This window comes from Grampus griseus (genome assembly GCF_964374135.1).
Source record: "Grampus griseus genome assembly, chromosome: 18".
Lineage (NCBI taxonomy): Eukaryota > Metazoa > Chordata > Mammalia > Artiodactyla > Delphinidae > Grampus > Grampus griseus.
This window is the reverse complement of record NC_139012.1, coordinates 64,591,170-64,617,090: the sequence shown is the minus strand read 5'-3', so window position 1 is coordinate 64,617,090 and position 25,921 is coordinate 64,591,170. Positions and strand designations below refer to the sequence as shown.

Genomic DNA, 25,921 nt, shown 5'->3' with positions numbered 1-25,921 from the left:
TGACCCCATTAGAAGTCAGGGGCCATGCTCTGTGTTCCTGTTGCAGCCACTATTTTCTCCTAACGTGGCATTTCTCACCGTGTAGAGAGCGCCTACTTGCCTGCCTGTCTGGTGCACTACAACAAATCCCAAACATCTGATGCAGGGCTCACACAGAGAGCAAGGACCATCTGCTGAATAAATCAGTGACCTGCACGAGAGCCCAATGCTTGTGTACACTCCTTTGACCTACGCAACTCCATGAAAATTACACTGAAACAGAATAACATTTCATAAAGTATGAAAAACGTTATTTTGAACACCAAGTTAGTATGGCAACATTCTCAGAAAAAGAAACACTAATAATGCAAAATTAGCTCACTGCTTCATGCCATCTCCAAAAGTGTCACACAGAAGGATGACTACAAAAGTCACTGAAAGAGGGCAGTGAGAGCGCCTTCTGGGTGGCAGTGAGCGGCCGTGATGCAGCAGACCACACTCATCTGCAAATCAGAAAACCTGAGTTCTCATAACCCTGGTTCCATATCTAGTCACAAGCCCTGAGATGATTCCTTTTCTGGATAGTTAGAACCCCTCTAATGCTAAGATGCTGGAGTTCTATGGGAATAGAGGATTCTGGGAAGGTGGTGGCTATGGCAGCATAGGTTTTGAATCTCTCCAAATCCCGACATAAAAATGGGGCAACTAGATCTCAAGACCAAAACCCCACAGGCAGCATATACTAAAATACTAAGTGATAAGACATCCACAAAAACCCCAAGGTACAAGCAAGTGGGGACAAACCAGCAAGAGCCACAAGACCTGCATGATATCAGCACTGAGGCAGGAAAAAGAAAAGGGAGGCAACAGGGCAACTGATAGGTCTGAGAAGAAGAGCCCCTGAAAGAGCCCACAGGAGTCCCTCGAAGGCAGACGGGCCAACTTGAGGACAGTAACTAAAACGGGTAGGGCTTTGCCCACTTCAACAGGAAGTGGGTACAAGGGGTCCTCAGGAAGGGCCTGTAAACAGCCCTTGAAAGTGAACCTCCTGGCTTCCCTTCCAGGACAGAAGCCAACGCTGGGGAGAAACTACTGAGACAAGAATCAGCAACTGAGCAAGGTAGAGATAACAGAGGAAGGGGACAAGGTCCAGCTGAAAACAGGGAATGGGGACGGGGTCAGGAAATCACAGACAGCAAGCCATCTCCCTTTTTCACGCTGCATGCGCACAGCAGAAGAGTGAGTGTGGAATGAGAAGAGCCGCCCTGAGCTAGGCCTTCCTCTGGAACTTCAAGAGAACCAATTTCACACGAAAATTAGCAAGAGCAAGTATCAAGGTCAAATCCCACACAAAGTTACTACAAGAAAAAAGAAAATCGAGAGCAAAATAACATTATAGGTAATGAAAGCATGCCAGAAGGACATGTTCATAGATCACATCAAAAGTTTACCTTTTATTTCAAAATGAGCTAATAGGTGTTAATGAGAGAATCTGTGAAAGAGCAATATAAATCAGAAATGAGGTGACAGGACTCAGGAAAGAATTTTTTTAATCATTTCTGAAAGAAAGACTATACTAGACAAACACAAGAGGAATAAACACAACAGATAATATCTTAAGAGAAACAACAGATGAAGAAGGAAATTTTTCTAAAATAAAAAAGAAACGAAGGAAAAGATAAAAAGGGTTTGAAAGAAAGTCACAAAGAGTGAAGACAGGCCGTAAAGCTGCAACATACAGCTAATAGGAGTCTCAGAAGAAAAAAAAAATCTAAGCGATTATTGAAATTTAGAGAAAAACTTCCCTGAAATTAAAAGAAAACATGTCTGAAACCAAATACTGAAAGCATACTGCGTACCTGAGAATAACAATCCAGAATGACTAACACATAGACAGTCTAGAAAAATTATTATACAAAGCTTTATTTAAAAAAAAACAAAATCCTTTGGGCATCTAGGAAAAACAGCAAGTGACTTTAGAGAAGGGAGAAAATTAGGTTGTCATCACTCTGGCAGCAACACTTCATGCCAGACAAAAAACTGAAAGTCACATATGGAAGGCACTCAGGAAAGAAAATGTGAGCCAGGGATTACAAATCCAGCCAAACTGACCTTCCTGTGTAAGGAATACCAAGATGCCAGAGCTCAGGGAATATTGTTCCCATGAGCACTTTCTGAAACATCTACTAGAGGATGAGCTCCAGACAGCCAAAATGAATAGAGGGAGGTGAACGTAAAGACTGGTGGTATCACACACAGTTACTTGTACAAATGAGACTAAATGACAGCTAGAGGGGAAGAGGGTACATGGTGGCTGAACGCTCAGATAGTGTAGATACAGCACACCTATGTTTTACACGTGGGAAGAAAGGGAAGAACATATACAAAAAAATCCTTTTTAACTGTTTTAGTCATTATTCGCTAGTGTAGTCCCGAATTTGAATAGGAAGCATCAGTGTGACCTCATGAGGCACCTTTATTAGAAAAAAAAAAAAAAATCCTAGCTCTTTCCACTGAAAAGTCCTAGAAATAAAGATCAACCCAAGAGGGATGAAAATTCCTAGCAGGCAGATTGTGGTCATGGAATACCATTTCCCACTAAAAGAAACCAGAGCTTCTCAGATAATGGTTGATTCCAGATCCGGAGCAGGAAATATACAAGATGGTCCTGGAACTTCTGATAACACCAGGCAGTAAGGAAGCTCTCAGAGTCCACCAGGTCACATCAAAACCGCTCAGGAGCCAACCTGAAGAGGCTCCCACTGGCCAAAGATGGGACAATTTGAGCTTTAACTAGGATAATAATTGCAACTGACTGAAATCATCAAATATGTTAAAATGTATGAATTCATAATAATACGTGAAAAAACCTAATTAGTCACCTCGGGAGGATGATGAGGAACCAATTTATCATCCTGATAATAAAGGAAACGGCACATGTTCTGCATTCCTTACAGGAGCCGTATCACTGAGTAGCCAAACAGTAATGAGCGGAAGCATCTCTTTAAAAAGTGTCCCAACAAATAAGTGAAAAATAACTCACAGAGTACCATCATTTGCAACCACCAGTGACCCAAAGATCTATGCACTGAACATTGACAGCCGCTAACATGATAAAAAGAGATGTGATGAAGGAACACAGTGTCACCTCTAGTCTCAACAAAGGGCTCAAACACAAGTCTGAACAAGCCTCTGGATCCAGCTGCTAATGTGCAGGAAATACAGATGACCAAGGAACACACACAACTTTACCATAAACATGCCCTCAGCAAAACCTAGACCACAGCACTTAATAGGTCAAATGCCCTTGGTCCCTCAACAAGAATCCATATTCAGTTAGTGGGCCCAGATATGGCTATTATGATGCTTAATTTTATGTGTCAACCTGACTAGATCGGGGGGTGCCCAGGTGTCTGCTCAAGCGTTATTCTGAGTGGGTGTGTGAGGCTGTTTCCACGAGGTTAGCATCCGAATCTGCAGGATGAGCTGAACGGTTACATTCAGATCGCCCTCCTGAATTGCCCTCTGGAGAGCCTAATGGAACAGAAAGTTCTCTGCCTGACTGACGAGCTAAGACATCAGTCTTACCCTGCCCTTGGACCGGGACTTAACACCACCAGTGCTCCTGGTTCTTAGGCCTTCACACTCCGGTTAGCAATTCTATCACCAGCTTTCCTGGGTCACCAGCTGGCAGCTTCCCACAATCACACGAGGCACTTCTTTATAATAAATCTCATTGTGTGTATATAGGACAATATAGATACATAGATACCTGTATCTATATAGAGAGAGATGAAGATATCAGCATATCTATATCTATGTATCGATATCCACATATAGATATCCAAAAGATACCCACAGCTGTATCTAGAAGAATACATCCCCTATTTGTTCTGTTTCCCTGGAGAACCTTGACTAATACAGGTATTCAGTACCTATTTGCAGTTGAGACTTATTTGATTGAGATAAATCTTGGAAATTCTATGAGCAGCACTAATCAATGGAATTTTACTTACAAACTATTATAAGAACTAAAAAATTACTTTAGTTCATAAAATCATTTCATAAAAATCCAAGACCATTTCCATATAAACATGGGAAAACTGATATGTTTAGATGTATTAACTAACTGCCAAAATCTAATGTATAACTCATTTTCTTAACTAGAGTTCTTTTTTTTTATTATTAATTTTATTTATTTATTTATGTATTTGGCTGTGTTGGGTCTTCGCTGCTGTGTGCGGGCTTTCTCTAGTTGCAGCGAGCGGGGGCCACTCTTCATCGTGGCGCGCGGGCCTCTCACTGTTGCGGCCTCTCCCGTTGCGGAGCACAGGCTCCAGATGCGCAGGCTCAGTAGTTGTGGCTCACGGGCCCAGTTGCTCCATGGCATGTGGGATCTTCCCAGACCAGGGCTCGAACCCATGTCCCCTGCATTGGCAGGTGGACTCTCAACCACTGTACCACCAGGGAAGCCCCTTAACTAGAGTTCTTTCCCCTTCATTTGAATTTCCTCATATAGGATGAGGTTTCAGAAACACTGTAAAGTACAAGCTCAGGGGTGCTCTCCTAGGAGAAGTGATAAGCTGGTTTGAGCCATTCTTACTACCCCTGTGCCTGGTCCCCAAGTGGTCATCAGCATAAAACTGGGTAGTGTCCGGCCAGAGTCAAGGGCCACAGAACAGCCTTTTCCCCTCAACTAAGTTAACCAAACATCCAAAATAATTATACATAGGACCTTGAATTCATTAGGAGGACCCTCCAGTCAATCCCATCTAGACTTTAAAATTTATACACAATAATTCATGACGTTTTCTAACCTCACAGAAAACAAATTTGCATTTCTTTTTAATTCCTTTCTGGAAAAGATTTTTAAAACACATTTGGGCTAAATTATGCCAACCTGAAGTAGACTCCTTAAATGGAATAAGAGACTGTGTGGCTCCAGGCAAACTAAATATATTCCAATACACAGAACGGAGTTACTCACAGCTGTATCCAAAAGAATAAGAAAGATGGCTGGAAAAGACAGCTGACCGGAACTTGTGTAAGAATTACCTCAGAAATGTTTTTGTCAGTTTCTTTTCTTTTTTCTTCCAGTTTCCTTTCAATACCTACAATTCCTACAGCCCTTATTCTTCCTGGCTGAAAAACAAAAGTAGAAAATAAAACGTCCAAAATAGGAAGGACACAATCCTTTGTAACCCACTATATTGTGTTTTCAGTGGTGGGAGAGGACCCACAAAGAACCCAAGAAAACAGCACACAGTTACACTCAGTTTCCTTTCAAAATATTTGTCGGTTTATTGCCATACATAATGACCTGCAAATCACTATACAGAAAAACTGAACATAACAAGAGATGGTATATTTTACTCTGTATTTTAGATATAAATTAAATTTCATTTTTGTTCTTTGGCAAGCTATTATATAGGTATCAGATATTCAATATGGTCTCAAATGTGCAAAAAATTATAGGTAAAATTCTGGTACTTGACAGTTATTATACAAGCTACTTTTATACATTTGAGTGTCTGTCCACGTTGGTGGTTAATTAGACTGGCTTGGAAAATGTCACCCAGTGGTACTGTCTGTTCTCTCAGATGCCACACTAATTATAAAGAACAGAATGCAGAAGGGGAATCTAACTTCTGCCACCCTGAAATTACCCTGGTAAGTAGTCATGTATTATTACTAAGTGTCTACCATCTATAGAGCACTAAATTAAGTTCTCTGAAAATCAGTTTTTAATCAGAATATCATTATTTTGTTTCCGGCAAGTTCTATAATCATAGAACTCTTTTCCCTTAACGAAGATGCAAGTACAGAGCTGAAAATACTGGATTAGGAAACAGCTGAAAAAATACCTGGGATCCTCTATTTGCTTGCAACGACTGGGAAACTGGCATATTCTCCCATCTTCTCTGTGTCATTTCCTCTGATAAACGCCTGTAAAACTGTTATGCACACGCATACACTTTAAGTGAGTCAGTCAGGCTGTGACATCCTAGTACAAATCATTACTTAACATTTCTTTAGTTGGAAGTCTGTTTGGTCATTTGCAACAAGCCTAGAATTCTCAGAGACATCAAAGGAAATCAAAGGAAGTTCTTTCCTTGGGTCAACTTCAGAAAGCACAAAGGGGGAAAAAAAAGAAGGAACTGACCTTCTACATAAAGTGAACTATTCTCAACAAAGAGATGAGTGACAATGAAGTAAGTAGACTTACTTTAAACAATCCTGCATGTGTGGATTGTTTTCAATCTGTAGCGAAACAGACACAGTGCCAAGAAAAATACACAACCATTATCCATGAAGGAAGCTGAGAATAATTTGTCTAGTTAAAATGTGAGGCCAGATATTAGGGCCAAAACATGCCTACGCTCATAAAAAAAAAAAATCAGCTCTATTTTTCAGCTACAGTGAGCATGACTTCAGTTAGTCACTTAAATTTGCTCAGTGCCTGCTGTGCAAGGAACACTGGGTCAGGTGCTACAGAGAAAAAGAACGTAATTTATGATCTCGATGGGGAGATAAACACACACTTATAAATGTCTAAAGAATACTTACATAGCAACTTATTAATCAGAACATATAAACCATGATACTATGGAATAAGAACTTAAGCGATTAGATTTGTATGGAGTTAATAAAGATAGACTGCCTGATGTAAGGCTGGTGAACTTTCAGATGCTGAGGCAGTTAAACATGTCACTGCATTATACTCTGTCCTTTTATCCAAACGATAACATTGAACACTTAACTAGTAGCCTACCTAGCGTGGTGACTTAGCCTGTTTCCAGCCTCCACTCTTTCCTGTGACTACATCCTCCTGCCTCCCGTTCCCACTGAAACCTAAACTTTGTATTCTCCACTGATAAGGCTTAAGATATCATAAAAATTTTATTGTAAAAATATGGTGAAAACTGGTATGCTGAACAATATTGCCTGCCATCCTATTAACAAACAACAACAAAAATACATATGAGTACACATTTCTAGTCTGATTGTATTCATAAAGAAACTTACCTCAATCTGGCCATGTTCTTTGAAGGACAGCTTGATGTAGGAGTTCTTACTACTCTGGAATGGGCCAGGTTCTTTGTTAGGAGGAGCTGGGTGAAGATGAACCACTATTTTGGCACTAAAGAAAGAGCAAATGTAATGTATTTAATTGTTTTTTAAAAATCACTAATTCTATTTTCATAACTTTTAATATATTTCAGATCACTTAAAATTCGTGTAGAAACAAACAACATCCTGAAAGGAATCCTTTTAAGGTCTGTATCAATTCAGTATTAATGAACCTTTCAAAAATATCTCTACTTAAAATCTGTAAGCTGTGAACAAAAAAATTCAAATTACTAGCGCCAAAGACTAAATAAAAATGCGGTTTTAGGAAGTAAGTTTAAAATAAATTTGCAGAATTTGGGGTGGTTTATGATATTGGTTTATGATTAGGTTTTCCATCTACAGAGCCATCCCCAAAGGCTACCAGGGGGCCTATAATTTCTGCCAAAGCATACAACCTTACTCATTTGAAAACAAAATGTGAAAACTTATCTGTGTAAAACTGACCAGCTGACATTTTACTAAAACTCCATCCAAAACCAACATTCTACAGTGTCATTTTTGGAAAACGCCGCTCAGTCAGCAGCATGATCTAGAGAGATATCCCACAGTAAAAACAATTCTCAAAATGTTGTTGTTCCAGGATCACAAACTACCATGATCTTTATGACTACTATTATCTTCTATGCCATCAAAATACTATTATATTTGCTGAGTTTTATAAGTCTTTTTTTCCCAACCAGCTCAATAAAGAATCTTCTATAAATATTAGCAAAACTAAAAACTCGAAGTATCTTGCATACCTAGCTTAGAGCATTTTCTTTATGACCACATTATAGATACACCTATCACTCAATATTACTTTGTTTAGGCCCATATAGTTGCCTAAATATCACCCTAAAATTGAAACACCACATCTGGGGCCTCCTTGAACATCTTTAAGTGAGGTGAGCAAATAAAACTGTGTAAGCAGAAGCACGGGACTGTGTGAAATGAACTGTCAGGTAAACAATAAACCTATGACAATTAGGATCAGGTGACTAAGCAAAAGCATCATACACTCTTTAAAACTAAAAAACCTGAGCCCTAACTATCAGAATTTGTCAAAGGAAACCCAATGAAAAGCTAAAAGATGATACAAAATTAAGTGTAAACATCCCAAAGTCAGAATAAAAAGATCCATGCTAATTTTTTCATATATTCACTTCTTGGGTGATTCAATTACCACATTTCACCAAGTTTAAGATCCACCAATTCAAAGAAGCATCTTGGGTACAGAGATGTTAAAAGGTGAAAATGCACATACATTTTTGACTCAATGAGATATGGTAATTATTTGAGAGGAGTAGCTGGGAGCTAAAGAGAATATTTGAGAAAAGTCAATCTGGCACATTATCGAATTCCTCCTCACTGGAGATGTTTAAAAATAGACACTAATGTGAAGGTAAATATTTAACTATTTTTGTTATAGAGTTTAGTTTTCCTTGGAACACAGCAGAGAAAAAGTCAAATGATCTGGAACACCTTAAAGTTTGTAGAACTTTTTTTTTTAATTTAAATGGTCATTTTTTAATATGATTTTTAAAAATTAATTATTATTATTATTTTTGGTTGCATTGGGTCTTCATTGCTGCGCACGGGCTTTCTCTAGTTGTGGCGAGCGGGGGCTACTCTTCGTTGCGGTGCCTGGGCTTCTCATTGCGGTGGCTTCTCTTGTTGCAGAGCACAGGGTCTAGGCGCGCGGACTTCAGTAGTTGTGGCACACGGGCTTAGTTGCTCCATGGTATGTGGGATCTTCCCAGACCAGGGCTCAAACCCATGTCCCCTGCATTGGCAGGCAGATTCTTAACCACTGTGCCACCAGGGAAGCCCAAGTTTGTAGAACTTAATAAGGAAAGCAATATATAAAGCAGTATATACAAATACTAGGTATCACTATGTTGTACACCTGAAACTGATATAATATTGTATTGTCGATCATACCAAAAAAAGAGAAAAAACTCAATAAGATGGAGAAAAGTGACAAGGTGGAAAATATAAATCGGAGAAATAGCCTACTCTAAAAATCTATGCCTTGTTAATCTCTTCAAAATATTGGTTAGTTTCTTTTATGTCAAATAAGCCATCTTTTATGCTAGCTACAACATTATAATTAAGGATGCACTGCATTTCCAGGGAAGTTTAACATTTGTTTCACTTCTACTGAAGGATCTAACTACATTAAAGCTGAAGATAAGCCCACATGGAAACAAATTCCTTATCAGCAATATTTGTTCATAAGTTGCCCTCAATCACATGCGTGTAAAGTATAAAGCGAAAATGTTTTATATACTTGAATAAACAGAAACGTTTTAACCTGTGGCTTTAAACCAAGGTGAGCACATCTCCTGGTCTACCTGGGACAGTCCAGTTTTATGCTTGCCTGATCTAATTATAAGCAGTGTCCCTTATTACTCAAAGAAATGTCCCTGTTTGGACAATAACTCTTGTGATACTCTGTTCAACACTGATATCTGAAAAAGTCGAAGTTGAGAAACTTTATGGTCAACTAGAAATAGGAGGCAAGTCAAGTATTTTTCTCAGATGGGTCATTTATGATTTCAGGTACTGAATGATACATACACAGACACAGAAAAGCAAATGACTGGGGACTTCCCTGGTGGTCCAGTGGTTAGGACTCTGTGCTTCCACTACTGAGGGCCTGGGTTCAATCCCTGGTTGGGGGACTAAGTTCCCACAAGCCGCACGGCATGCCCCCCCGCAAAAAAAAGCAAATGTCTGGAAATATATACAGTGACAGCCCGCCCACACTTATTTATTATGACCTGAGGATATTACAGCAACTTTAGTACTTGATTGTTGCTTTAAGAATGACTTCCTATATACACTAACAAACGTAAGGTAGATAGCTAGTGGGAAGCAGCCGCATGGCACAGGGATATCGCCTCAGTGCTTTGTGACCACCTGGAGGGGTGGGATAGGGAGGGTGGGAGGGAGGGAGACGCAAGAGGGAAGAGGTATGGGAACATATGTATATGTATAACTGATTCACTTTGTTATAAAGCAGAAACTAACACACCATTGTAAAGCAATTATACCCCAATAAAGATGTTAAAAAAAAAAAAAAGAATGACTTCCATTTATCAATGAGTTTAAAGTAGGATAATACCTTCATTTTTTTTTTTTTTCTCCCATTGCGGAGCACAGGCTCTGGACGCGCAGGCTCAGCGGCCATGGCTCACGGGCCCAGCCGCTCCGCGGCATGTGGGATCTTCCTGGACCGGGGCACGAACCCGCGTCCCCTGCATCGGCAGGCGGACTCTCAACCACTGCGCCACCAGGAAAGCCCTACCTTCTTTTTTTTAAAACATATTTTTCCCCAGTTTTGAGATATAATTGACATATGGCACTGTATGAGTTTAAAGTGTAGAGCATAATGATTTGACTTACACACATCATGAAATGATTACCAGAGTACATTTAGTGAACATCCAATACAAAATTAAAGAAATAGAAAAAAAATTTTTCTTCCTTGTGATGGGAACTCTTAGGATTTACTCTCTTGATAACTATCATAGATAACGTACAGCGGTGTTAATTACATTTATCATGTTGTCTTCAATACATCATATCCCTATTGCTTATTTAACTTATTACTGAACGTTTGTGCCTTTTGACCACCTTCCTCCAATTTTCCCTGCCCCTCACACCGCACCTCTGGCAACCACAAACCCCATCTCTTTTTCCATGACTTTGGTTGTTTCTTTTTGAAGTATAACTGACCTCCAATACTGTTAGTTTCTGTTACACAACACAGTAATTCTATATTTCTATACATTTCAAAATGATCCCATGATGAGTCTAGGTACACTATGTCACCATACAAAGCTATTACTTAGTTACTGACCATATTCCCCACACTGTGCCTTTCATACCCATGACGCATTTACTTTGTAACTGGAAGTTTGTGCTTCTTAATCTCCCTCACCTACTTCCTTCCTCCCCCAGGACGATACCTTCTTAGGGGAGCTCTGACCAACAAACACAATCATCTGATTCACTTGCACACACACAGTCACGGCCATGACTGACTGAGCAATGACTCAACCAAGTTAACAAGGACAGCTTGACTGGAAACGATTTTGTGCATAAAGACTGTAATATACAGACCTTACCTTTTCCCAATTCCAGCTGCCTGTTCTTCAATGAACACGATTTGGGAAAGAGGAATGGCCATGCAGCATTCCTGGGAGGGAATCAAAAGAAAACACGATCTGTAAGACTCGTCAGAAATCCTTGTTTTATAGATTTAATGGGGTGCCACATACCTTTAAGGTCCTTAGTAATTATAACAATAGAAAATAATAATGTTATTTTATTCCTTAAATAAACTTAAGGAAAAACTGAATGAAGACAATACTGTGGTAGCATTTTGCGGCATGGAAGAACATAAGAGGTTTAAAAGCACCTGTCACTACCTTTGTTTTTACAGGAGCTATATCTTTTAAACAGTAGTATTTATATGAAAATTGTTTACATATAATATATTCTTATATGGAAAACAGAAAATAAAGCAGGTAAATCAAAACGACTTTAAAGAGTGTGTTATAGAGCTGATTTTTCCTCTTTATAATTTTCTATATTTCACTCACTCACCCACAATTAATTTTTAACAGAAAATACTAACGTGGCTTCCCTTTATTATTAATTATTATTAATAATAGGTCTAAGGGCTTTGATATTAGCTCCTTTACATGATAATCAAAAAACTTATACTAAGATTAACTTAATTTATAAACATATGGTTTAAGGACGCCTACCCCTCCAGAAAAGATTTCTTTCTTGAATCTCTATTTCTTTAAAAAGAATTAGGCAACATTACCAGTTCTAAGGCATTCGTCACCAACCAGGCCAATATCACCACTGAGGGGGAAAAATTGGTTCTTCGGGGGCAAAAAGAGTCAGAGTTTGCAGCGGTTAGTGACATGCAAAGAGCCACAGTACAGTATATAGTTTACCTGTGGAATTAAAATTTCATGGGGTAGGCAGCCAGCAATTTAAAAAATAACATAGAAAAGATTGCTTCTTTTACTGGCAACACAGAGATTTACACACAAATACACACAAACACACACACACATTCAAGGTAACGCTCTTTGGAATAAAGATATCAGGTCTATACATATCACTGAGTCCTCTCTTCCTAGAAATGCAAAAACGGGGTGGGGTTTCTCCTTTGCTGAGTGACTGAGAGGCAGTTCATCTCAGTATCTAGGTAGAAGCCTGCACTTCTCAGCAGACCTCCAAACGGGTTGTTTTCAGGACCCCTGACTGATGGGGACACTTGAGTGTGAGGGAGAATCTGATTAGTGCTTAAAAACCAGGAGCTGCCAGGATTCTCTGTACAGTAGCTGCAGACTGTGCTAGGGTTGAATGAGGGACCAGACCCTAATTCCTCTATCTGTGCCCCATTCAGAGAGACCATATGGAACACACTCTTCTGACATCTGCAAACAAAAATTTATCACATGTATTTATAGTTTTGCCAGAAAGAAAGAAAAAAAATCAGTGACATAAAACCTAGAATAGAAGCAAAAAACTCGATCTTACATGATTTTTCTGATCTCTCCAAATTAGACGGTGCGTACTAAGAAGGAGGGTCCCAGCATCAAATTTTATCTAGAAAAACAAGATCATCACAAAATATTAATAACCTGTCACTCAATGTGGTCCAGATTTTCTTCCCCATGAATTGCACGATAGTAAGTCAATCACATAAATAAACATTTTAGAATTAGATTTATCACAAGTTAAAGAGAAGCAATGCTACACACTTCATAAGCCTTGCTAAAATTAGGAAAAAATTGGGCCTCCCTGGTGGTGCAGTGGTTGAGAATCTGTCTGTCAATGCAGGGGGACACGGGTTAGAGCCCTGGTCTGGGAAGATCCCACATGCCGCGGAACAACGAAGCCCGTGAGCCACAACTACTGAGCCTGTGCGTCTGGATCCTGTGCTCCGCAGCAAGAGAGGCCGCGATAGTGAGAGGCCCAAGCACCGCAATGAAGAGTGGCCCCCGCTTGCTGCAACTAGAGAAAGCCCTCGCACAGAAACGAAGACCCAACACAGCCATAAATAAATAAATAAAAATTAGGAAAAAATTGCAAACAACCTAGCTATGTAACAATAGGGAAGTGGTTAAATCAAGTGTGATACATTCATACTATGAAATCCATGCAGGGGTTAAAAAGGATAGTGGGGTAGAGCTACATGAACTATCACGGAACTCGAAGACATAGGGTTAGTAGGGAAGAAAGCAATTGACAGCATATTGCATATAATGTAATCAGATAGATATAAACTCCATATCCCTCAAACTACATGTGAATAGATCTATAAATAGATAAAGAGATGTGTGTATATATACACATATACACATATAAGTAGTAGAAAAAGGTCTAAATGGGATACTCAATGATCTGTTAACGATGGTTATCTCAGAAAAAGTGTGAGGGAATGGGTGAAAAAGAAGCAAAGGGCCCTTTTTCAAAACTATACACCTCACTATTGAGTGAATTTTTACCATCAGATTGAATTTCTGTATAACACTCATAAGTTTTTTTTTTTTTTTTGCGGTACATGGGCCTCACTATTGTGGCCCCTCCTGCTGCAGAGCACAGGATCCGGACGAGCAGGCTCAGCAGCCATGGCTCACGGGCCCAGCCGCTCCGCAGCATGTGGGATCTTCCCGGACCGGGGCACGAACCCGTGTCCCCTGCATCGGCAGGCAGAATCTCAACCACTGCGCCACCAGGGAAGCCCTCATACAAATTTTTAAATGATTTTTAAATAATAAGAACATCCAGAAAAAAACACAAACAGATGCAAAATAGGTGTGGATGGAGACTCAATCAATGGCACTGGGACACCTGGGTTGCCCATTGGGGGCAGGCGGGAACAAAGTAAGATTATACTTAACACATTGTACCAAAATAAATTCTGGATAGATCAAATATTTGAGTTAAAAATGTATGAAAGAACTAGAAAAAAATTACAAGAAAAAATTTTAAATCACTTCAGAGTGGAGAAAGTCTTTCTAAGAAAAACATTAAACCCATTAGCATTAGAGGAAAAGATTGATCGATTCCCCTCCACACACACACGCATGCACACAAATTCTTCATGGCAAAAACCACCAAGGGCAAAGATGGCAGACTGGGAAAAATAATTGTAACTCACATCAGAGACAAATGTATATGTCTCCTTAATATATAAAGTACTCTTACAAATCAATAAGGAAATAGCCTATAATCCATTAGATAAATGGGCAAAGACTGTTAACAGAAAGTTCACAGGAAAGGAACTACAAATGACTCTTAAACACATTAATTGATGCCCAACGTCACTGATGATAAGAAAGAGGCAAATTAAGACAACATCAAGATACCCCTTTTATCCATGAGATTGGCAAGGGCCCAAAAGTTTGATAACATTGTGCTGGTGACGTGTTGGACAAATAAGCATTTGCACACATCACTGGAGGGACAAGTGCTATGGAGGGCAATGTATTATCATCTATCAAAAATATAAACACACAAATCCTTTGATCCAATCAATGCCCTTCTAGGAATTTATCCCAAAGACAAATTCACACATGTGGACAACGATATGCTACTAGGTTATTCATTGTTGTTTTTTAAAAGCGAAAGATAGGAAACAATTTAAATGTCCATCAACAGGGAAATGTACATCCACACAAGGAATGACAACTCAGTCATTAAAAAGAATCAGGAGACTCTTTATGTATTTGATAACATCTAAGATGCCATGAATTGAAGATTCATCCTGCTTCCAGGGGGGTGGGGGGTAGAAAATGTGCACTTAGACTTAATGAAATATGGTAAATTCCCTACATAGATTAAGTGAAAAAAGCAAGTTTCAGAACTCTGTATGCATAGTATATTACAAGTTTATACTTTAAAAAGGAAAAAACAATATATTTTACGCAAACACCTGTGTATGACACATGCGTATGACTCCAGAATGAAGCACTGGTGACTTCTGAGGGGGAAGTGGGTGACAGAGAGACTAGGATGGGAGGAAGACTTAACTTTTCGTGGTTTTTGAATTTTTATCAGGGGATTGTGTCACTTAGGCAAATTATAAATGTAAAAATGTTTTTTAATTATAATACAATCACAAAAATGCCAGCTAGGTCTTTAGGACCAAACCTTTAATCCTCATAATTTGTTATTATGCACTGGAAGTTATATAGATAAGCAAATGTTAGAGTTGGAACCCAAAAGACTGACAAGTCAAACCCCTTCATTTGTCAAAATCAAGAAATATATTGGAAGTTTCTATTCACTTTAGTTACTAGAAAGTCGAATTTGCCATAAGGCAGGACATGCTTCTATCCTTTTGAGGAGTAACTAGTTATTTCAAAAGTTATAATATAAAACAGAAACTCAAAGGAAAGCATCTTAGTGAGGGTCCAGGTTATTACAAATAATAATCCTTCTGAGTTTAAAATAATGTGGTTAGGGCTTCCCTGGTGGCGCAGTGGTTAAGAATCCGCCTGCCAATGCAGGGGACATGGGTTTGAGCCCTGGTCCGGGAAGATCCCACATGCTGCGGAGCAACCAAGCCCGTGCGCCACAACTACTGAGCCCATATGCCACAACTACTGAGCCTGCGCTCTAGAGCCCGTGGGCCACAACTACTGAGCCGGTGTGCCTAGAACCCGTGCTCCACAAGAGAAGCCACCACAATGAGAAGCCCACGCACTGCAACGAAGAGTAGCCCCCGATCTCTGCAACTAGAGAAAGCCTGTGTGCAGCAACAAAGACCCAACACAGCCCAAAATAAATAACTTAAATAAATAAATTTTTAAAAAAATTTTACATTTTAAAAAATAAAATAATGTGGTTAAAAATGGGTAGCAAGTGAATAACCAATTAGAACATTATTATGTATCATTCTTAAGTAAAAATATTCATAAACGCAATTATGTATGCACTTGACAATATATTACAAGATACTCATAATATTAATATAGAAAAAAGCAGTGTACACAGCACGGTTACACACACACACACACACACACGTACCTGCACAATCACACACACAGGATGTGCCAAAAGTAATTGTTTATGGGTAAAGGATTACTGATTATTTCAAGTTTCTTCTTTTGGTTTACCCATATATAACAACTTTATTACTTGTCTAATAAAAAAAGATAAAGAAATCTGTTACAGGCATATATAACTCCATGCAACTCTGAAATGTATATAAATTATTTTTTGTTAAATTGAACATAAGCAGAAACACTCTGTCAAAAAAGTCCTTTATAATAACATAACCAATACTTTTTAACATGAGTTTTAAAAAATTATTTTCTAAGAGAAACGTCTGACTGTATTACTAATATCTTAATATTAGTAAGTTTAAATAATATGGTTAATAAGCTTTAATGGGAAGAAAACTGCTGAACCATCTGGTCGAAGACACTCTGTAAGAGATTTCCACCAAGTACTTCAGCACCTCAGAGAAAAGACTTCGGAGTTCCACACTTTCCTCTGCATCTGAAGTAACACATTCACATTCCTGGCATTTAATGCGGCCTGGCTACAAATGTTTTGGTTAATGTTGCATACGCAAAACCAAATAATTGAGTTTAAGCATTTAAAAAATCTCTATTTTGGGCTTCCCTGGTGGCGCAGTGGTTGAGAGTCCACCTGCCGATGCAGGGGACTCGGGTTCGTGCCCTGGTCCGGGAAGATCCCACATGCCGCGAAGCGGCTGGGCGCGTGAGCCATGGCCGCTGAGCCTGCGCGTCCGGAGCCTGTGCTCTGCGGCGGGAGAGGCCACAACGGTGAGAGGCCCGCGTACGGCAAAAAAAAAAATCTCTTTTTTGCCAATGAGTAAGATTTCACTTTTCCAGAAGCAAATGCTTTTATCAACTTGAGAGTACCTGATACATTACACAGCATAACTACATAATATTAGGAAACTGATTAGGAAACTGCACGTTATCTGACCGAAACTGATTATCTGACCGAAATCCAAGCATAAGGATGTGAGTTTAAAGCTGAAGCCAGAGGACGTTCCATCACCATGTTGATGAACAATGTGCACACGTAAAGCATTGCTGCTCCCAGTGAAGACACTGTGTAATTGTTCCCTTCAGGGATTCCAAGGGATTATGAGCTCAACGGGACAGACAAGTTTAGGCTGCTTTGCTTCTACCACTCAGAGCTAGAATAATTTCAACTACTTAAGAGTCAATAGTTAAAATAACTTAGGCATTCGCTGAATAAGCTCTTACTGTTTTGTTTTGAGTTCACATTTCTCTGTTATAAAAGTAATATGCTGTTGAAAATCTGGAAAACATTTTTTTAAAGTCTAAAACAGAAAATGAAATCATTTGTAATCAGACCAGCCAGGGTGTGTGGATATAATCTTAAAATAAAATGAGACCAAGATATTTATAGTTTTATAACTTGCTTTTTCTCACTTAGCAGCCTATGGTTAGCCACGCCTCATGCTGATTAGGGCATGTCATATTTAATTAACCAATTCCTATGGTGGACATTCAGATTGCTTCCAATTTTTCCCTATACTACATAATAATAAATAATATATATATAATACTGCTGAGATGCACATCCTCGTTCATTATATTTTTATGCATCTCTGATTATTTCCCAAGGGTAAATTCCTAAAAGCTGAAAGAAAATACACATTTTCTAAATCTTCTAGTATAAGCTGGCAACTTGCCACTTTACACACCACTAACCTTCTTACATTACTTTTTAAATTAGCTGAGGCTACAGACGCTTCTGTGAATTGAAACAAATGACCTGTCCACACTGCTTAGGAAAACAACATATTATCCGGTCATAAGGGGCCCATGAAAACTTTGCCTGTATAAACAAGCAAGAGGCACCTGAGCAGTGGAAAGAGCAATGGTCTGGCTCCACCCATTACTAACTGTGTGACCTTGGACAGGTCACAGTTTTCTCAACCACGTATTGAGGGTCTCAGTGTACTCATCTTCAGAGGATGTTCCATAAACATACGTAGAACATACATATTACACTACGGAAAGGGTCTGGCACTGGTGACTGCTGTTTTTTTTGTTTGTTTGTTTGCAGTACGTGGGCCTCTCACTGCTGTGCCCTCTCCCATTTTGGAGCACAGGCTCCGGACGCGCAGGCTCAGCGGCCATGGCTCACGGGCCCAGCCACTCCACGGCATGTGGGATCTTCCCGGACCGGGGCACGAACCCGTGTCCCCTGCATCAGCAGGTGGACTCTCAACCACTGCGCCACCAGGGAAGCCCCGACTGCTGTATTTTTGAAGCGCTCCAGCAGTGTGAACAAAGCACAGTCTTTGGGAGTCTGATCAATAGAGATTTAACTCCCAGCTCTTCTGAACTAACTCAGTGGATCTTAGGGCAAGTCACTGTTGCCTCTGAGAGTTCTTTTCTCATTCAGTAAAATACTCACCTCACATGCCCATTGAGAGGATTAAATTATGTAAAGCTCCTGGCACGTAGCAGGTACGCTGCTTATTCAAGGTTTTGTGTGTTTCTTTGTTTTAATGTATTTCACACCCACAGTGAGCCAGAAGATACAAAGGACGAGTAGGGAGAGTCCACTGGTCTTAGCCCTGCACCTACTGGGGAACACGTTGGGTGCAAAGCTGAGAAGGCTGTGCAGTCTGCACTGCAGCACTGAGACCACGGGAGCTAGTGAGAGATTCTGAAAGGGCACCTGCTCAGATCCGGAGGTTGATGAGTGCAGTTTCCTGGAGTCCTCAGACCACGCGAGGTCTGGACGCCTTCCAGCAGAGGGAGAAAGCCAGGATGCAAGACTTCCCCCAGGAATCAGTCTGGCCCTCAGCCACACTAGGGACAGCTCAGCAAGTGACTGAGTAGATCCAGCCCAGGGACCACAGTGGTGAGCAGGCCTTAGAGCTTCGCTTAGGTTTCAAGACACCCATAGCCCTCCCGCACCACCCCCAGCTTGCGGAACAGTTAAGAATTCTTGACTAACAACAAGGATCTACTGTATAGCACAGGGAACTATATTCAGTATCTTGTAATAACCTATAATGGAAAAGAATCTGAAAAAGAATAGATACATCTGTACAACTGAACCACTTTTCAGTACACCTGATACTAACACAACACTGTAAATCAACTATACTTCAATAAATAAAGTTATAAAAGAAAGAATTCTTGATGAGATCAAAGGGTCTCGACTAAGTATTTCCCATGACTTTTTTCTCAATCCTCTGATACCTATATATCTGCTAAAATAAGAAGCAAAAATAAATAAAAGAAAAACTAGAATTTGCTGGTTCAGCAATGGTTTTTCATATATGGGTGCTAATCGTTTGATCTTTTTATTGTTTTAAAGATACCATAAGGACTTCCCTGGTGGCGCAGTGGTTGTGAATTCACCTGCCAATACAGGGGACACGGGTTCGAGCCCTGGTCTGGGAAGATCCCACATGCCACGGAGCAGCTAAGCCGGTGCGCCACAACTACTGAGCCTGCATTCTAGAGCCCGCCAGCCACAACTACTGGGCCCACGTGCCACAACTACTGATCCTGACATGCCTAGAGTCGTGCTCCACAACAAGAGAAGCCACTGCAATGAGAAGCCTGCGCAACGCAACGAAGAGTAGCCCCCGCTCACCACAACTAGAGAAAGCCCGTGCGCAGCAACGAGGACCCAATGCAGCCAAAAATAAATAAATAAATTTATTTAAAAAAAAAAATACCACAGTTATGTTTTGTGCAGCCAACATGTCCCTAATTTGCATATTGCAATTCCATAGAACAACAGAGTGTGGGGATCGGCAAAAGCTAGACGGCCAGCAGGGAGTGGCTTTGGAGGAGACTTTGAAGACCCATCTGTCAATACCCATATTCGGACCTGAGGGTGCTGCCAAGCTCCAAGCCCCCGAGGGGGGGCAGGTTGATTAAGCTTCCCATTCTCCCCAGTTCCAAAGGTGTAACCTCGGTTTACAAAAACAAAAACATTGAGCTTGTCACTCCAACCAAAACATGCAAACCCAATTTGAGATCAAGTTAATAAAAGTACTGAAGCAGTAAACAGAGTTAAGGCCAAGCAAATTATTTAAGAAAAAAAGATCTTTACTCAATAATGGAAATATGGAAAAATGCCCTCCAGTAGGGAGAGCCCCTGGGCCCCTGGTACCTCCGATGGCTGTGTAACTAAACCCTGCCCTCCACCCCCTAGAAGGAAGGAAGCCTCAAGCTTCTGTAAAGCACAGACAGAAAGAGCTCTGGGTCCAGCAACGTTTGCGAAAGTACAGGAGGAAGTTTCTCTAAGGAAACTCCAAGGAAGGAGAAGTAGCAAGTGAAAACTTCTGGAAACCACAAATGCTAGTGAGTAAATGGGTTTTTTAATTTTTTTAATTCCAGTTTATACATTTCATCCAGAACAGGATGATAGTTTGTAATCTGACGGAAGTCTCCAGTGAACGTTAATATTTCTGTGAAATACTGGCAATATTTCTCCTTTCAATTTGCAAACACACCTCCTAAGGTTTACGCTTGGATTACCAGGCATGGCCTACTCCACCACTCGACAAAACAATCAAACCGCCTTTCTACTGTCACTCCTAAATAAAAAACAAACAAAACACAGAGCCTACAGCCAAGGAGTCCCAGGAGAGGCTAACTCCTCTTTTCGGAAATCCTTTTAAAGCCACCCCCTCTCCCGCTCCGGCCGGGACCGCCTAGTCCCTCGGGCTCCCCCAGGTCCCAGCGCCCGAAGTCACGCCCGGTTCGGAGCGCAGGACCCGGCGGCCTCCGGACAAAGGCGGAACCGGCCTGCCCGTCGCCCGCCCGCCGCGATCGGGGCGAGGAATCAGGGTTCCCGGCCCGCGCCCGCCGTGCCTCCCGAAGGGGTCTCACCCCGGGTGGGAAAGGGGCCTCCGCCCGGCACGCCCGCCCGGAGCCGTTCCCAAGTCGGGCCGGAGCCGGGCGCTGGGCCGGCGTGGACTGCGGGGGCGGCGCCGAGCGGCGAGGCCGGGCCCGCGAGTCCGGGTCCGGGAGCGAGGCCAGGCCGGCCGCCGCCCTACCTTCTCCTCGCCGTCGTAGATGCGCACTCCTCGCTGCTGGATCACCAGGGTCTCGTTGATCTCCAGGAGGCCGCTGGTCCACACGAAGCGGTCCATGGCCGCCCCCAGGCCGGCCTCCGCCGCTCGCCCGCGCTGGCGCTCCCGGCGGCGAGCCGAGTGCCGGGCAGCCTGCTGCGCCCCCTGGCGGTGGGCGGGGTGGAGGCCGGCAGGGAGGTAGCGGTCCTGCCCGGGCGCTCTGGGGAACGCGCGCTACCCCGGGGTCGCCGGGGGACGTGGCGACGTGCTTGGCGCGCCCCCTGGCGTTCCTTCCGCCAAGGGCCCGGTGGGGACATCCACCCCATCCTTTGTCCAGCTCAGAAACAAACAGAGAGTTTACAACGGACTTTGAGGGAGCCCAAACCGCAGCTTGGACTTTCTTATTGTGCTTTATATCTGCGTATTTGTGCCGTTTTCTTGTCAGTGCCCAGCATGCTGCCATGTTCATTAAAGGCTGTAAATGATAACTTTTTTTTCCAGATGAATATTCATGACCTGAATTGTTTTCACACAGCTTCAATCAGTATGTAAGTACTATTTTGTATCCTTCTGTTTTTCACATTAAAATCATTTTCATTTAAGGGACTTCCCTGGTGGCACAGTGGTTAAGAAGCCGCCTGCCAATGCAGGGGACACGGGTTCGAGCCCTGGTCTGAGAAGATCCCACATGCAGCGGAGCAACTAAGCCTGTGCGCCACAACTACTGAGCCTGCGCTGTAGAGCCCGCAAGCCACAACTACTGAACCCACAAGCCACAACTACTGAAGCCTGCATGCCTAGAGTCTGTGCTCCACAACAAGAGAAGCCATTGCAATGAGAAGCCTGCGCACCGCAGCGAAGAGTAGCCCCTGCTCGCCACAAATAGAGAAAGCCCGCGTGCAGCAACGAAGACCCAGTGCAGCCAAAAATAAATAAATAAATGTAATTTTAAAAAATAATAAAATAAAAAACTACAATGAGGTATCATTTCACACCAGTCAGAATGGCCATCATTAAAAAGTCTACAAATAATAAATGTTGGAGAGAGTGTGGAGAAAAGGGAACCCTCCTACACAGTTGGTGGGAATGTAAATTGGTGCAGCCACTATGGAAAACAGTATGGAGGTTCCTTAAAAAACTGAAAATAGAGCTACCACATAATCTAGCAATCCCACTCCTGGGCATATATCCCTAGAAAACTCTAATTCGAAAAGATACATGCACCCCAATGTTCATTGCAGCACTGTTTACAATAGCCAGGACATGGAAGCAACCTAAATGTCCATCGACAGAGAAATGGATAAAGAAGACATGGTACATATATACAATGGAATATTACTCAGCCATAAAAAAGAATGAAATAATGCCATTTGCAGCAACATGGATGGACCTAGAGATTATCATAGTAAGTGAAGTAAGTCAGAAAGAGAAAGACAAATACCATATGATATCACTTATATGTGGAATCTAAAATATGATACAAAGGAACTTATTTACAACACAGAAACAAACTTAAGGCATAGAAAACAAACTTAAGGTTACCAAAGGGGAAAGCAGGGGCCGGGTGTGGGGGGATAAATCAGGAGTTTGGGATTAACAGATTCAAACCGTTTTATATGTGTATATATATATAAAACAGGGCTTCCCTGGTTGCACAGTGGTTAAGAATCTGCCTGCCAATGCAGGGACATGGGTTCGAGCCCTGGTCTGGGAAGATCCCACATGCCGCAGAGCAACTAAGCCCATGCACCACAGCTACTGAGCCTGCGCTCTAGAGCCCGTGAGCCACAACTACTGAGCCTGTGTGCTGCAATTACTGAAGCCCGCATTCCTAGAGCCTGTGCTCCGCAACAAGAGAAGCCACTGCAATGAGAAGCCCACGCACCGCAACAAAGAGTAGCCCTTGCTCGCCGCAACTAGAGAAAGCCCACGCAGCAACGAAGACCCAGTGCAGCCAAAAATAAATAAATAAATTTATTTAAAAAAAAACAACCAATAAGGTCGTACTGTATAGCACAGGGAACTTTATTTAATATCTTATAATAACCTATAATGGAAAAGAATGTGAAATATATATATATATATCCATGTATATGTATAACTGAACCACTTTGCTGTACACCAGAAACTAATACAACATTGTAAATCAACTATACTTCAATTAAAAACAACAAAAAGAGCCTCACCATCACTAATCATCAGAGCAATGCAAATCAAAACCATAGTGAGATACCATCTCACACTTGTCAGAATGGCTACTATCAAAAAGACAACAAATAACAAGTGTTGGCAAGGACGTGGAGAAAAGGGAACTCTTGTGCACTATTGGCAGGAATGTAAATTGCTGCCACCACTATGGAAAACAGTATGGAGAGTCTTCAAAAAATTAAAGGTAGAACTATTATATGATCCAACAATTTTGTTCCAGGTATTTATCTGGAAAAAGTGAAGACACTAATTCAAAAAGATACCTGCACCCCCATGTTTGTTGCAGCATTGTTTACAACAGCCAAGATGGAAACAACCTACGTGTCCATCAATAGATGAATAGGTAAAGAAAATGTGGCATATAATACACACATACAGTGGAATATTATACAGCTGTAAAAAGAATGAAATCTTGCCATTTGCAACAATGTGGATGGACCTTGAAGGGATTACATAAGCGAAATAAGTCAGAGAAAGACAAACACTGTATGATCTCATTTACATATGGAACTCCCCCAAAACATAGAGACGACAGACTGGTGGTTGCCAGAGGTGGGGGGTTGAGGGTGTGCAAAATGGGTGAAGGGGGTCAAAAATACAAACTTCCAATTATAAAATAAATGTCATGGGGACAGCATGGTGACTATAATTAATAATATTATATTTCATATTTGAAAGCTGCTAAGAGAGTAAATCTTAAAAGTTCTCATCCCATGAAAAAAAATTTGTAACTGTGTATGGTGACTGATATTCACTAGACTTCTTGTGGTGATCATTTTGCAATATACACAAATATCAAATCATTATATTGTACATCTGAAACTAATATAATGTTATAGGTCAATTGTACTTCAATTGTTTTAAATGTTAAATAAAAATCAAAACAGGGAATTCCCTGGCAGTCCAGTGGTTAGGACTTCACACTTCCACTGCAGGGCGCATGGGTTCAATCCCTGGTAAGGGAACGAAGATCCCACGGCCAAATAAAAAAAGAAAGAAAGAAAGAAAGAAGGATGCAGTGCCTTGCCTGCTCTTTGTTTTTGTTGACATCGGAGCTACTAGTTGAAGAAAATGCTTTTCATTGGGCCTTAATAGAACAGGAGTAATGTGCGTTTCTTAAAAGGCGAAAAAATAAGTAATAATAGTATGGTTGTTGTATCTGAGTGGGTCAAAAACCAGTAGCACATCCCAGACTCAATGTTGAAAAGATACTTTCAAAGCTTGCAGGATAATGAACATCTTCAAACAGTTGCTCAGACACTGGCCACAGAGCATCCTGCATCAATGATTGCAGCCTGGGGATATCAAGGCCCTGATGTGCCACAATCCCTGCATCTTACTTTAAAATTCCTTTATCTTCTGTAGCTCTTTCAGAGAAAACCATCTGTGATAAACCGAATCTAAAAGATCCTCTATACTGAAATGGCAATAGACTTTTCCCCTGTAACCTTCTGGTTTTCTGAAAGAAGAAAAAGTGAACATTAGAAATTGCTCATCTTGGTAACTATGAAGTGATACTAATTAAACAAAATACCCTCTGATATAAGTTTTATCTGGGGAGTTTGGGGATTAAGAACAATAACAATGATTTTCTTGTAATTTCCTTCACTCTGAATACAGTTAAGGCAACATAACCCTAGAGTTAGACAAATGCTAAGATTTTTTTCTCCTTTTCTCAGGTTCGTGCCTGCTTCTCCAATTGGCAAAAACTAAGACCTTTCAATCAAGCTTAGCAACCTGGAGCTCCTTTGGTTTTTTATTTATAAAAATAAACTTCTGTCATTAAAAAAAAAAAGTGATGTAGAGCATCTTAGTATATAAACCTTATCTAGCCCAGATCATTTCTTGATGCCCTTCCCAGTGATAAATTCTATGATCTGAGTCTCAGGAAGATAACATTTTGACTCAATACAGTAAAATGCTTTATCCTACTTGGAAATTCCAAGATGGGAAAGGACTGCCTCTGAAATTCATGGATTCCTTCCCAGGCTGTGTGCAATCACTGGCTGCATGGTCACTTACTGGGGACCCTGGAATTGATACAAACTCAGATTGAATGTCTGTGACTCTCATAAAAGATGTTTTGCAAAGCCCTGTGCAAATGAATATGAAAACTTGATTGCAGAGGGTGTTTGGAGACTATGAACATTCAAATTAACCCCATAAAAGGATTGTTAAAACCCAAAATTGAGAAAGTTATCAAAGAGTTTCAAAAAAACAAAAGCAGAAAACACTTCTGGATCAAACAGTTTCACAGGTGAATTCTTTTACATCTTGACAGAACAAATAATTATTTTAGCACTTAAGTTTTCCAGAGCACATAAAAAGCAAAGTTTCCAAATTCCTTTTGTGAAGCCAGAAAAACACAATCTAAGTGCAGTTTATCCAAGGAGGACAAATACAATTCAATATTAGGAAGTGTATTATCAAAATTTAACCCACTGATAGATCACATAAGAAAATTAAATGATCATCAAAGAAATAGTGAAAGACATTTGATGCAATTCAACATCTATCCCTAATTAAAAAACA

General features: G+C 40.8%; 1 protein-coding gene across 2 annotated transcripts in view; it reads right to left on the bottom strand.

Annotated features, from left to right (window-relative positions):
* VPS36 (vacuolar protein sorting 36 homolog) overlaps positions 1 to 21,300 on the bottom strand; it is a 33,300-nt gene extending 12,000 nt beyond the window's left edge. The window contains exons 1-6 of one of the 2 annotated variants that reach the window (XM_082675892.1): positions 21,167 to 21,300; positions 12,658 to 12,726; positions 11,223 to 11,293; positions 7,006 to 7,120; positions 5,844 to 5,933; positions 5,035 to 5,121 (exon numbers count right to left, since the gene is read on the bottom strand). In XM_082675892.1, the coding sequence (XP_082532018.1) occupies positions 5,035 to 5,121; positions 5,844 to 5,933; positions 7,006 to 7,120; positions 11,223 to 11,293; positions 12,658 to 12,726; positions 21,167 to 21,262 (528 nt within the window). In that variant the 5' untranslated portion in view covers positions 21,263 to 21,300. Of the gene's footprint in view, positions 1 to 5,034; positions 5,122 to 5,843; positions 5,934 to 7,005; positions 7,121 to 11,222; positions 11,294 to 12,657; positions 12,727 to 16,155; positions 16,170 to 21,166 lie in introns of those variants that run through there. The other variant, XM_082675893.1, reaches the window with a different exon arrangement.
* Positions 21,301 to 25,921: the final 4,621 nt, after the last annotated feature.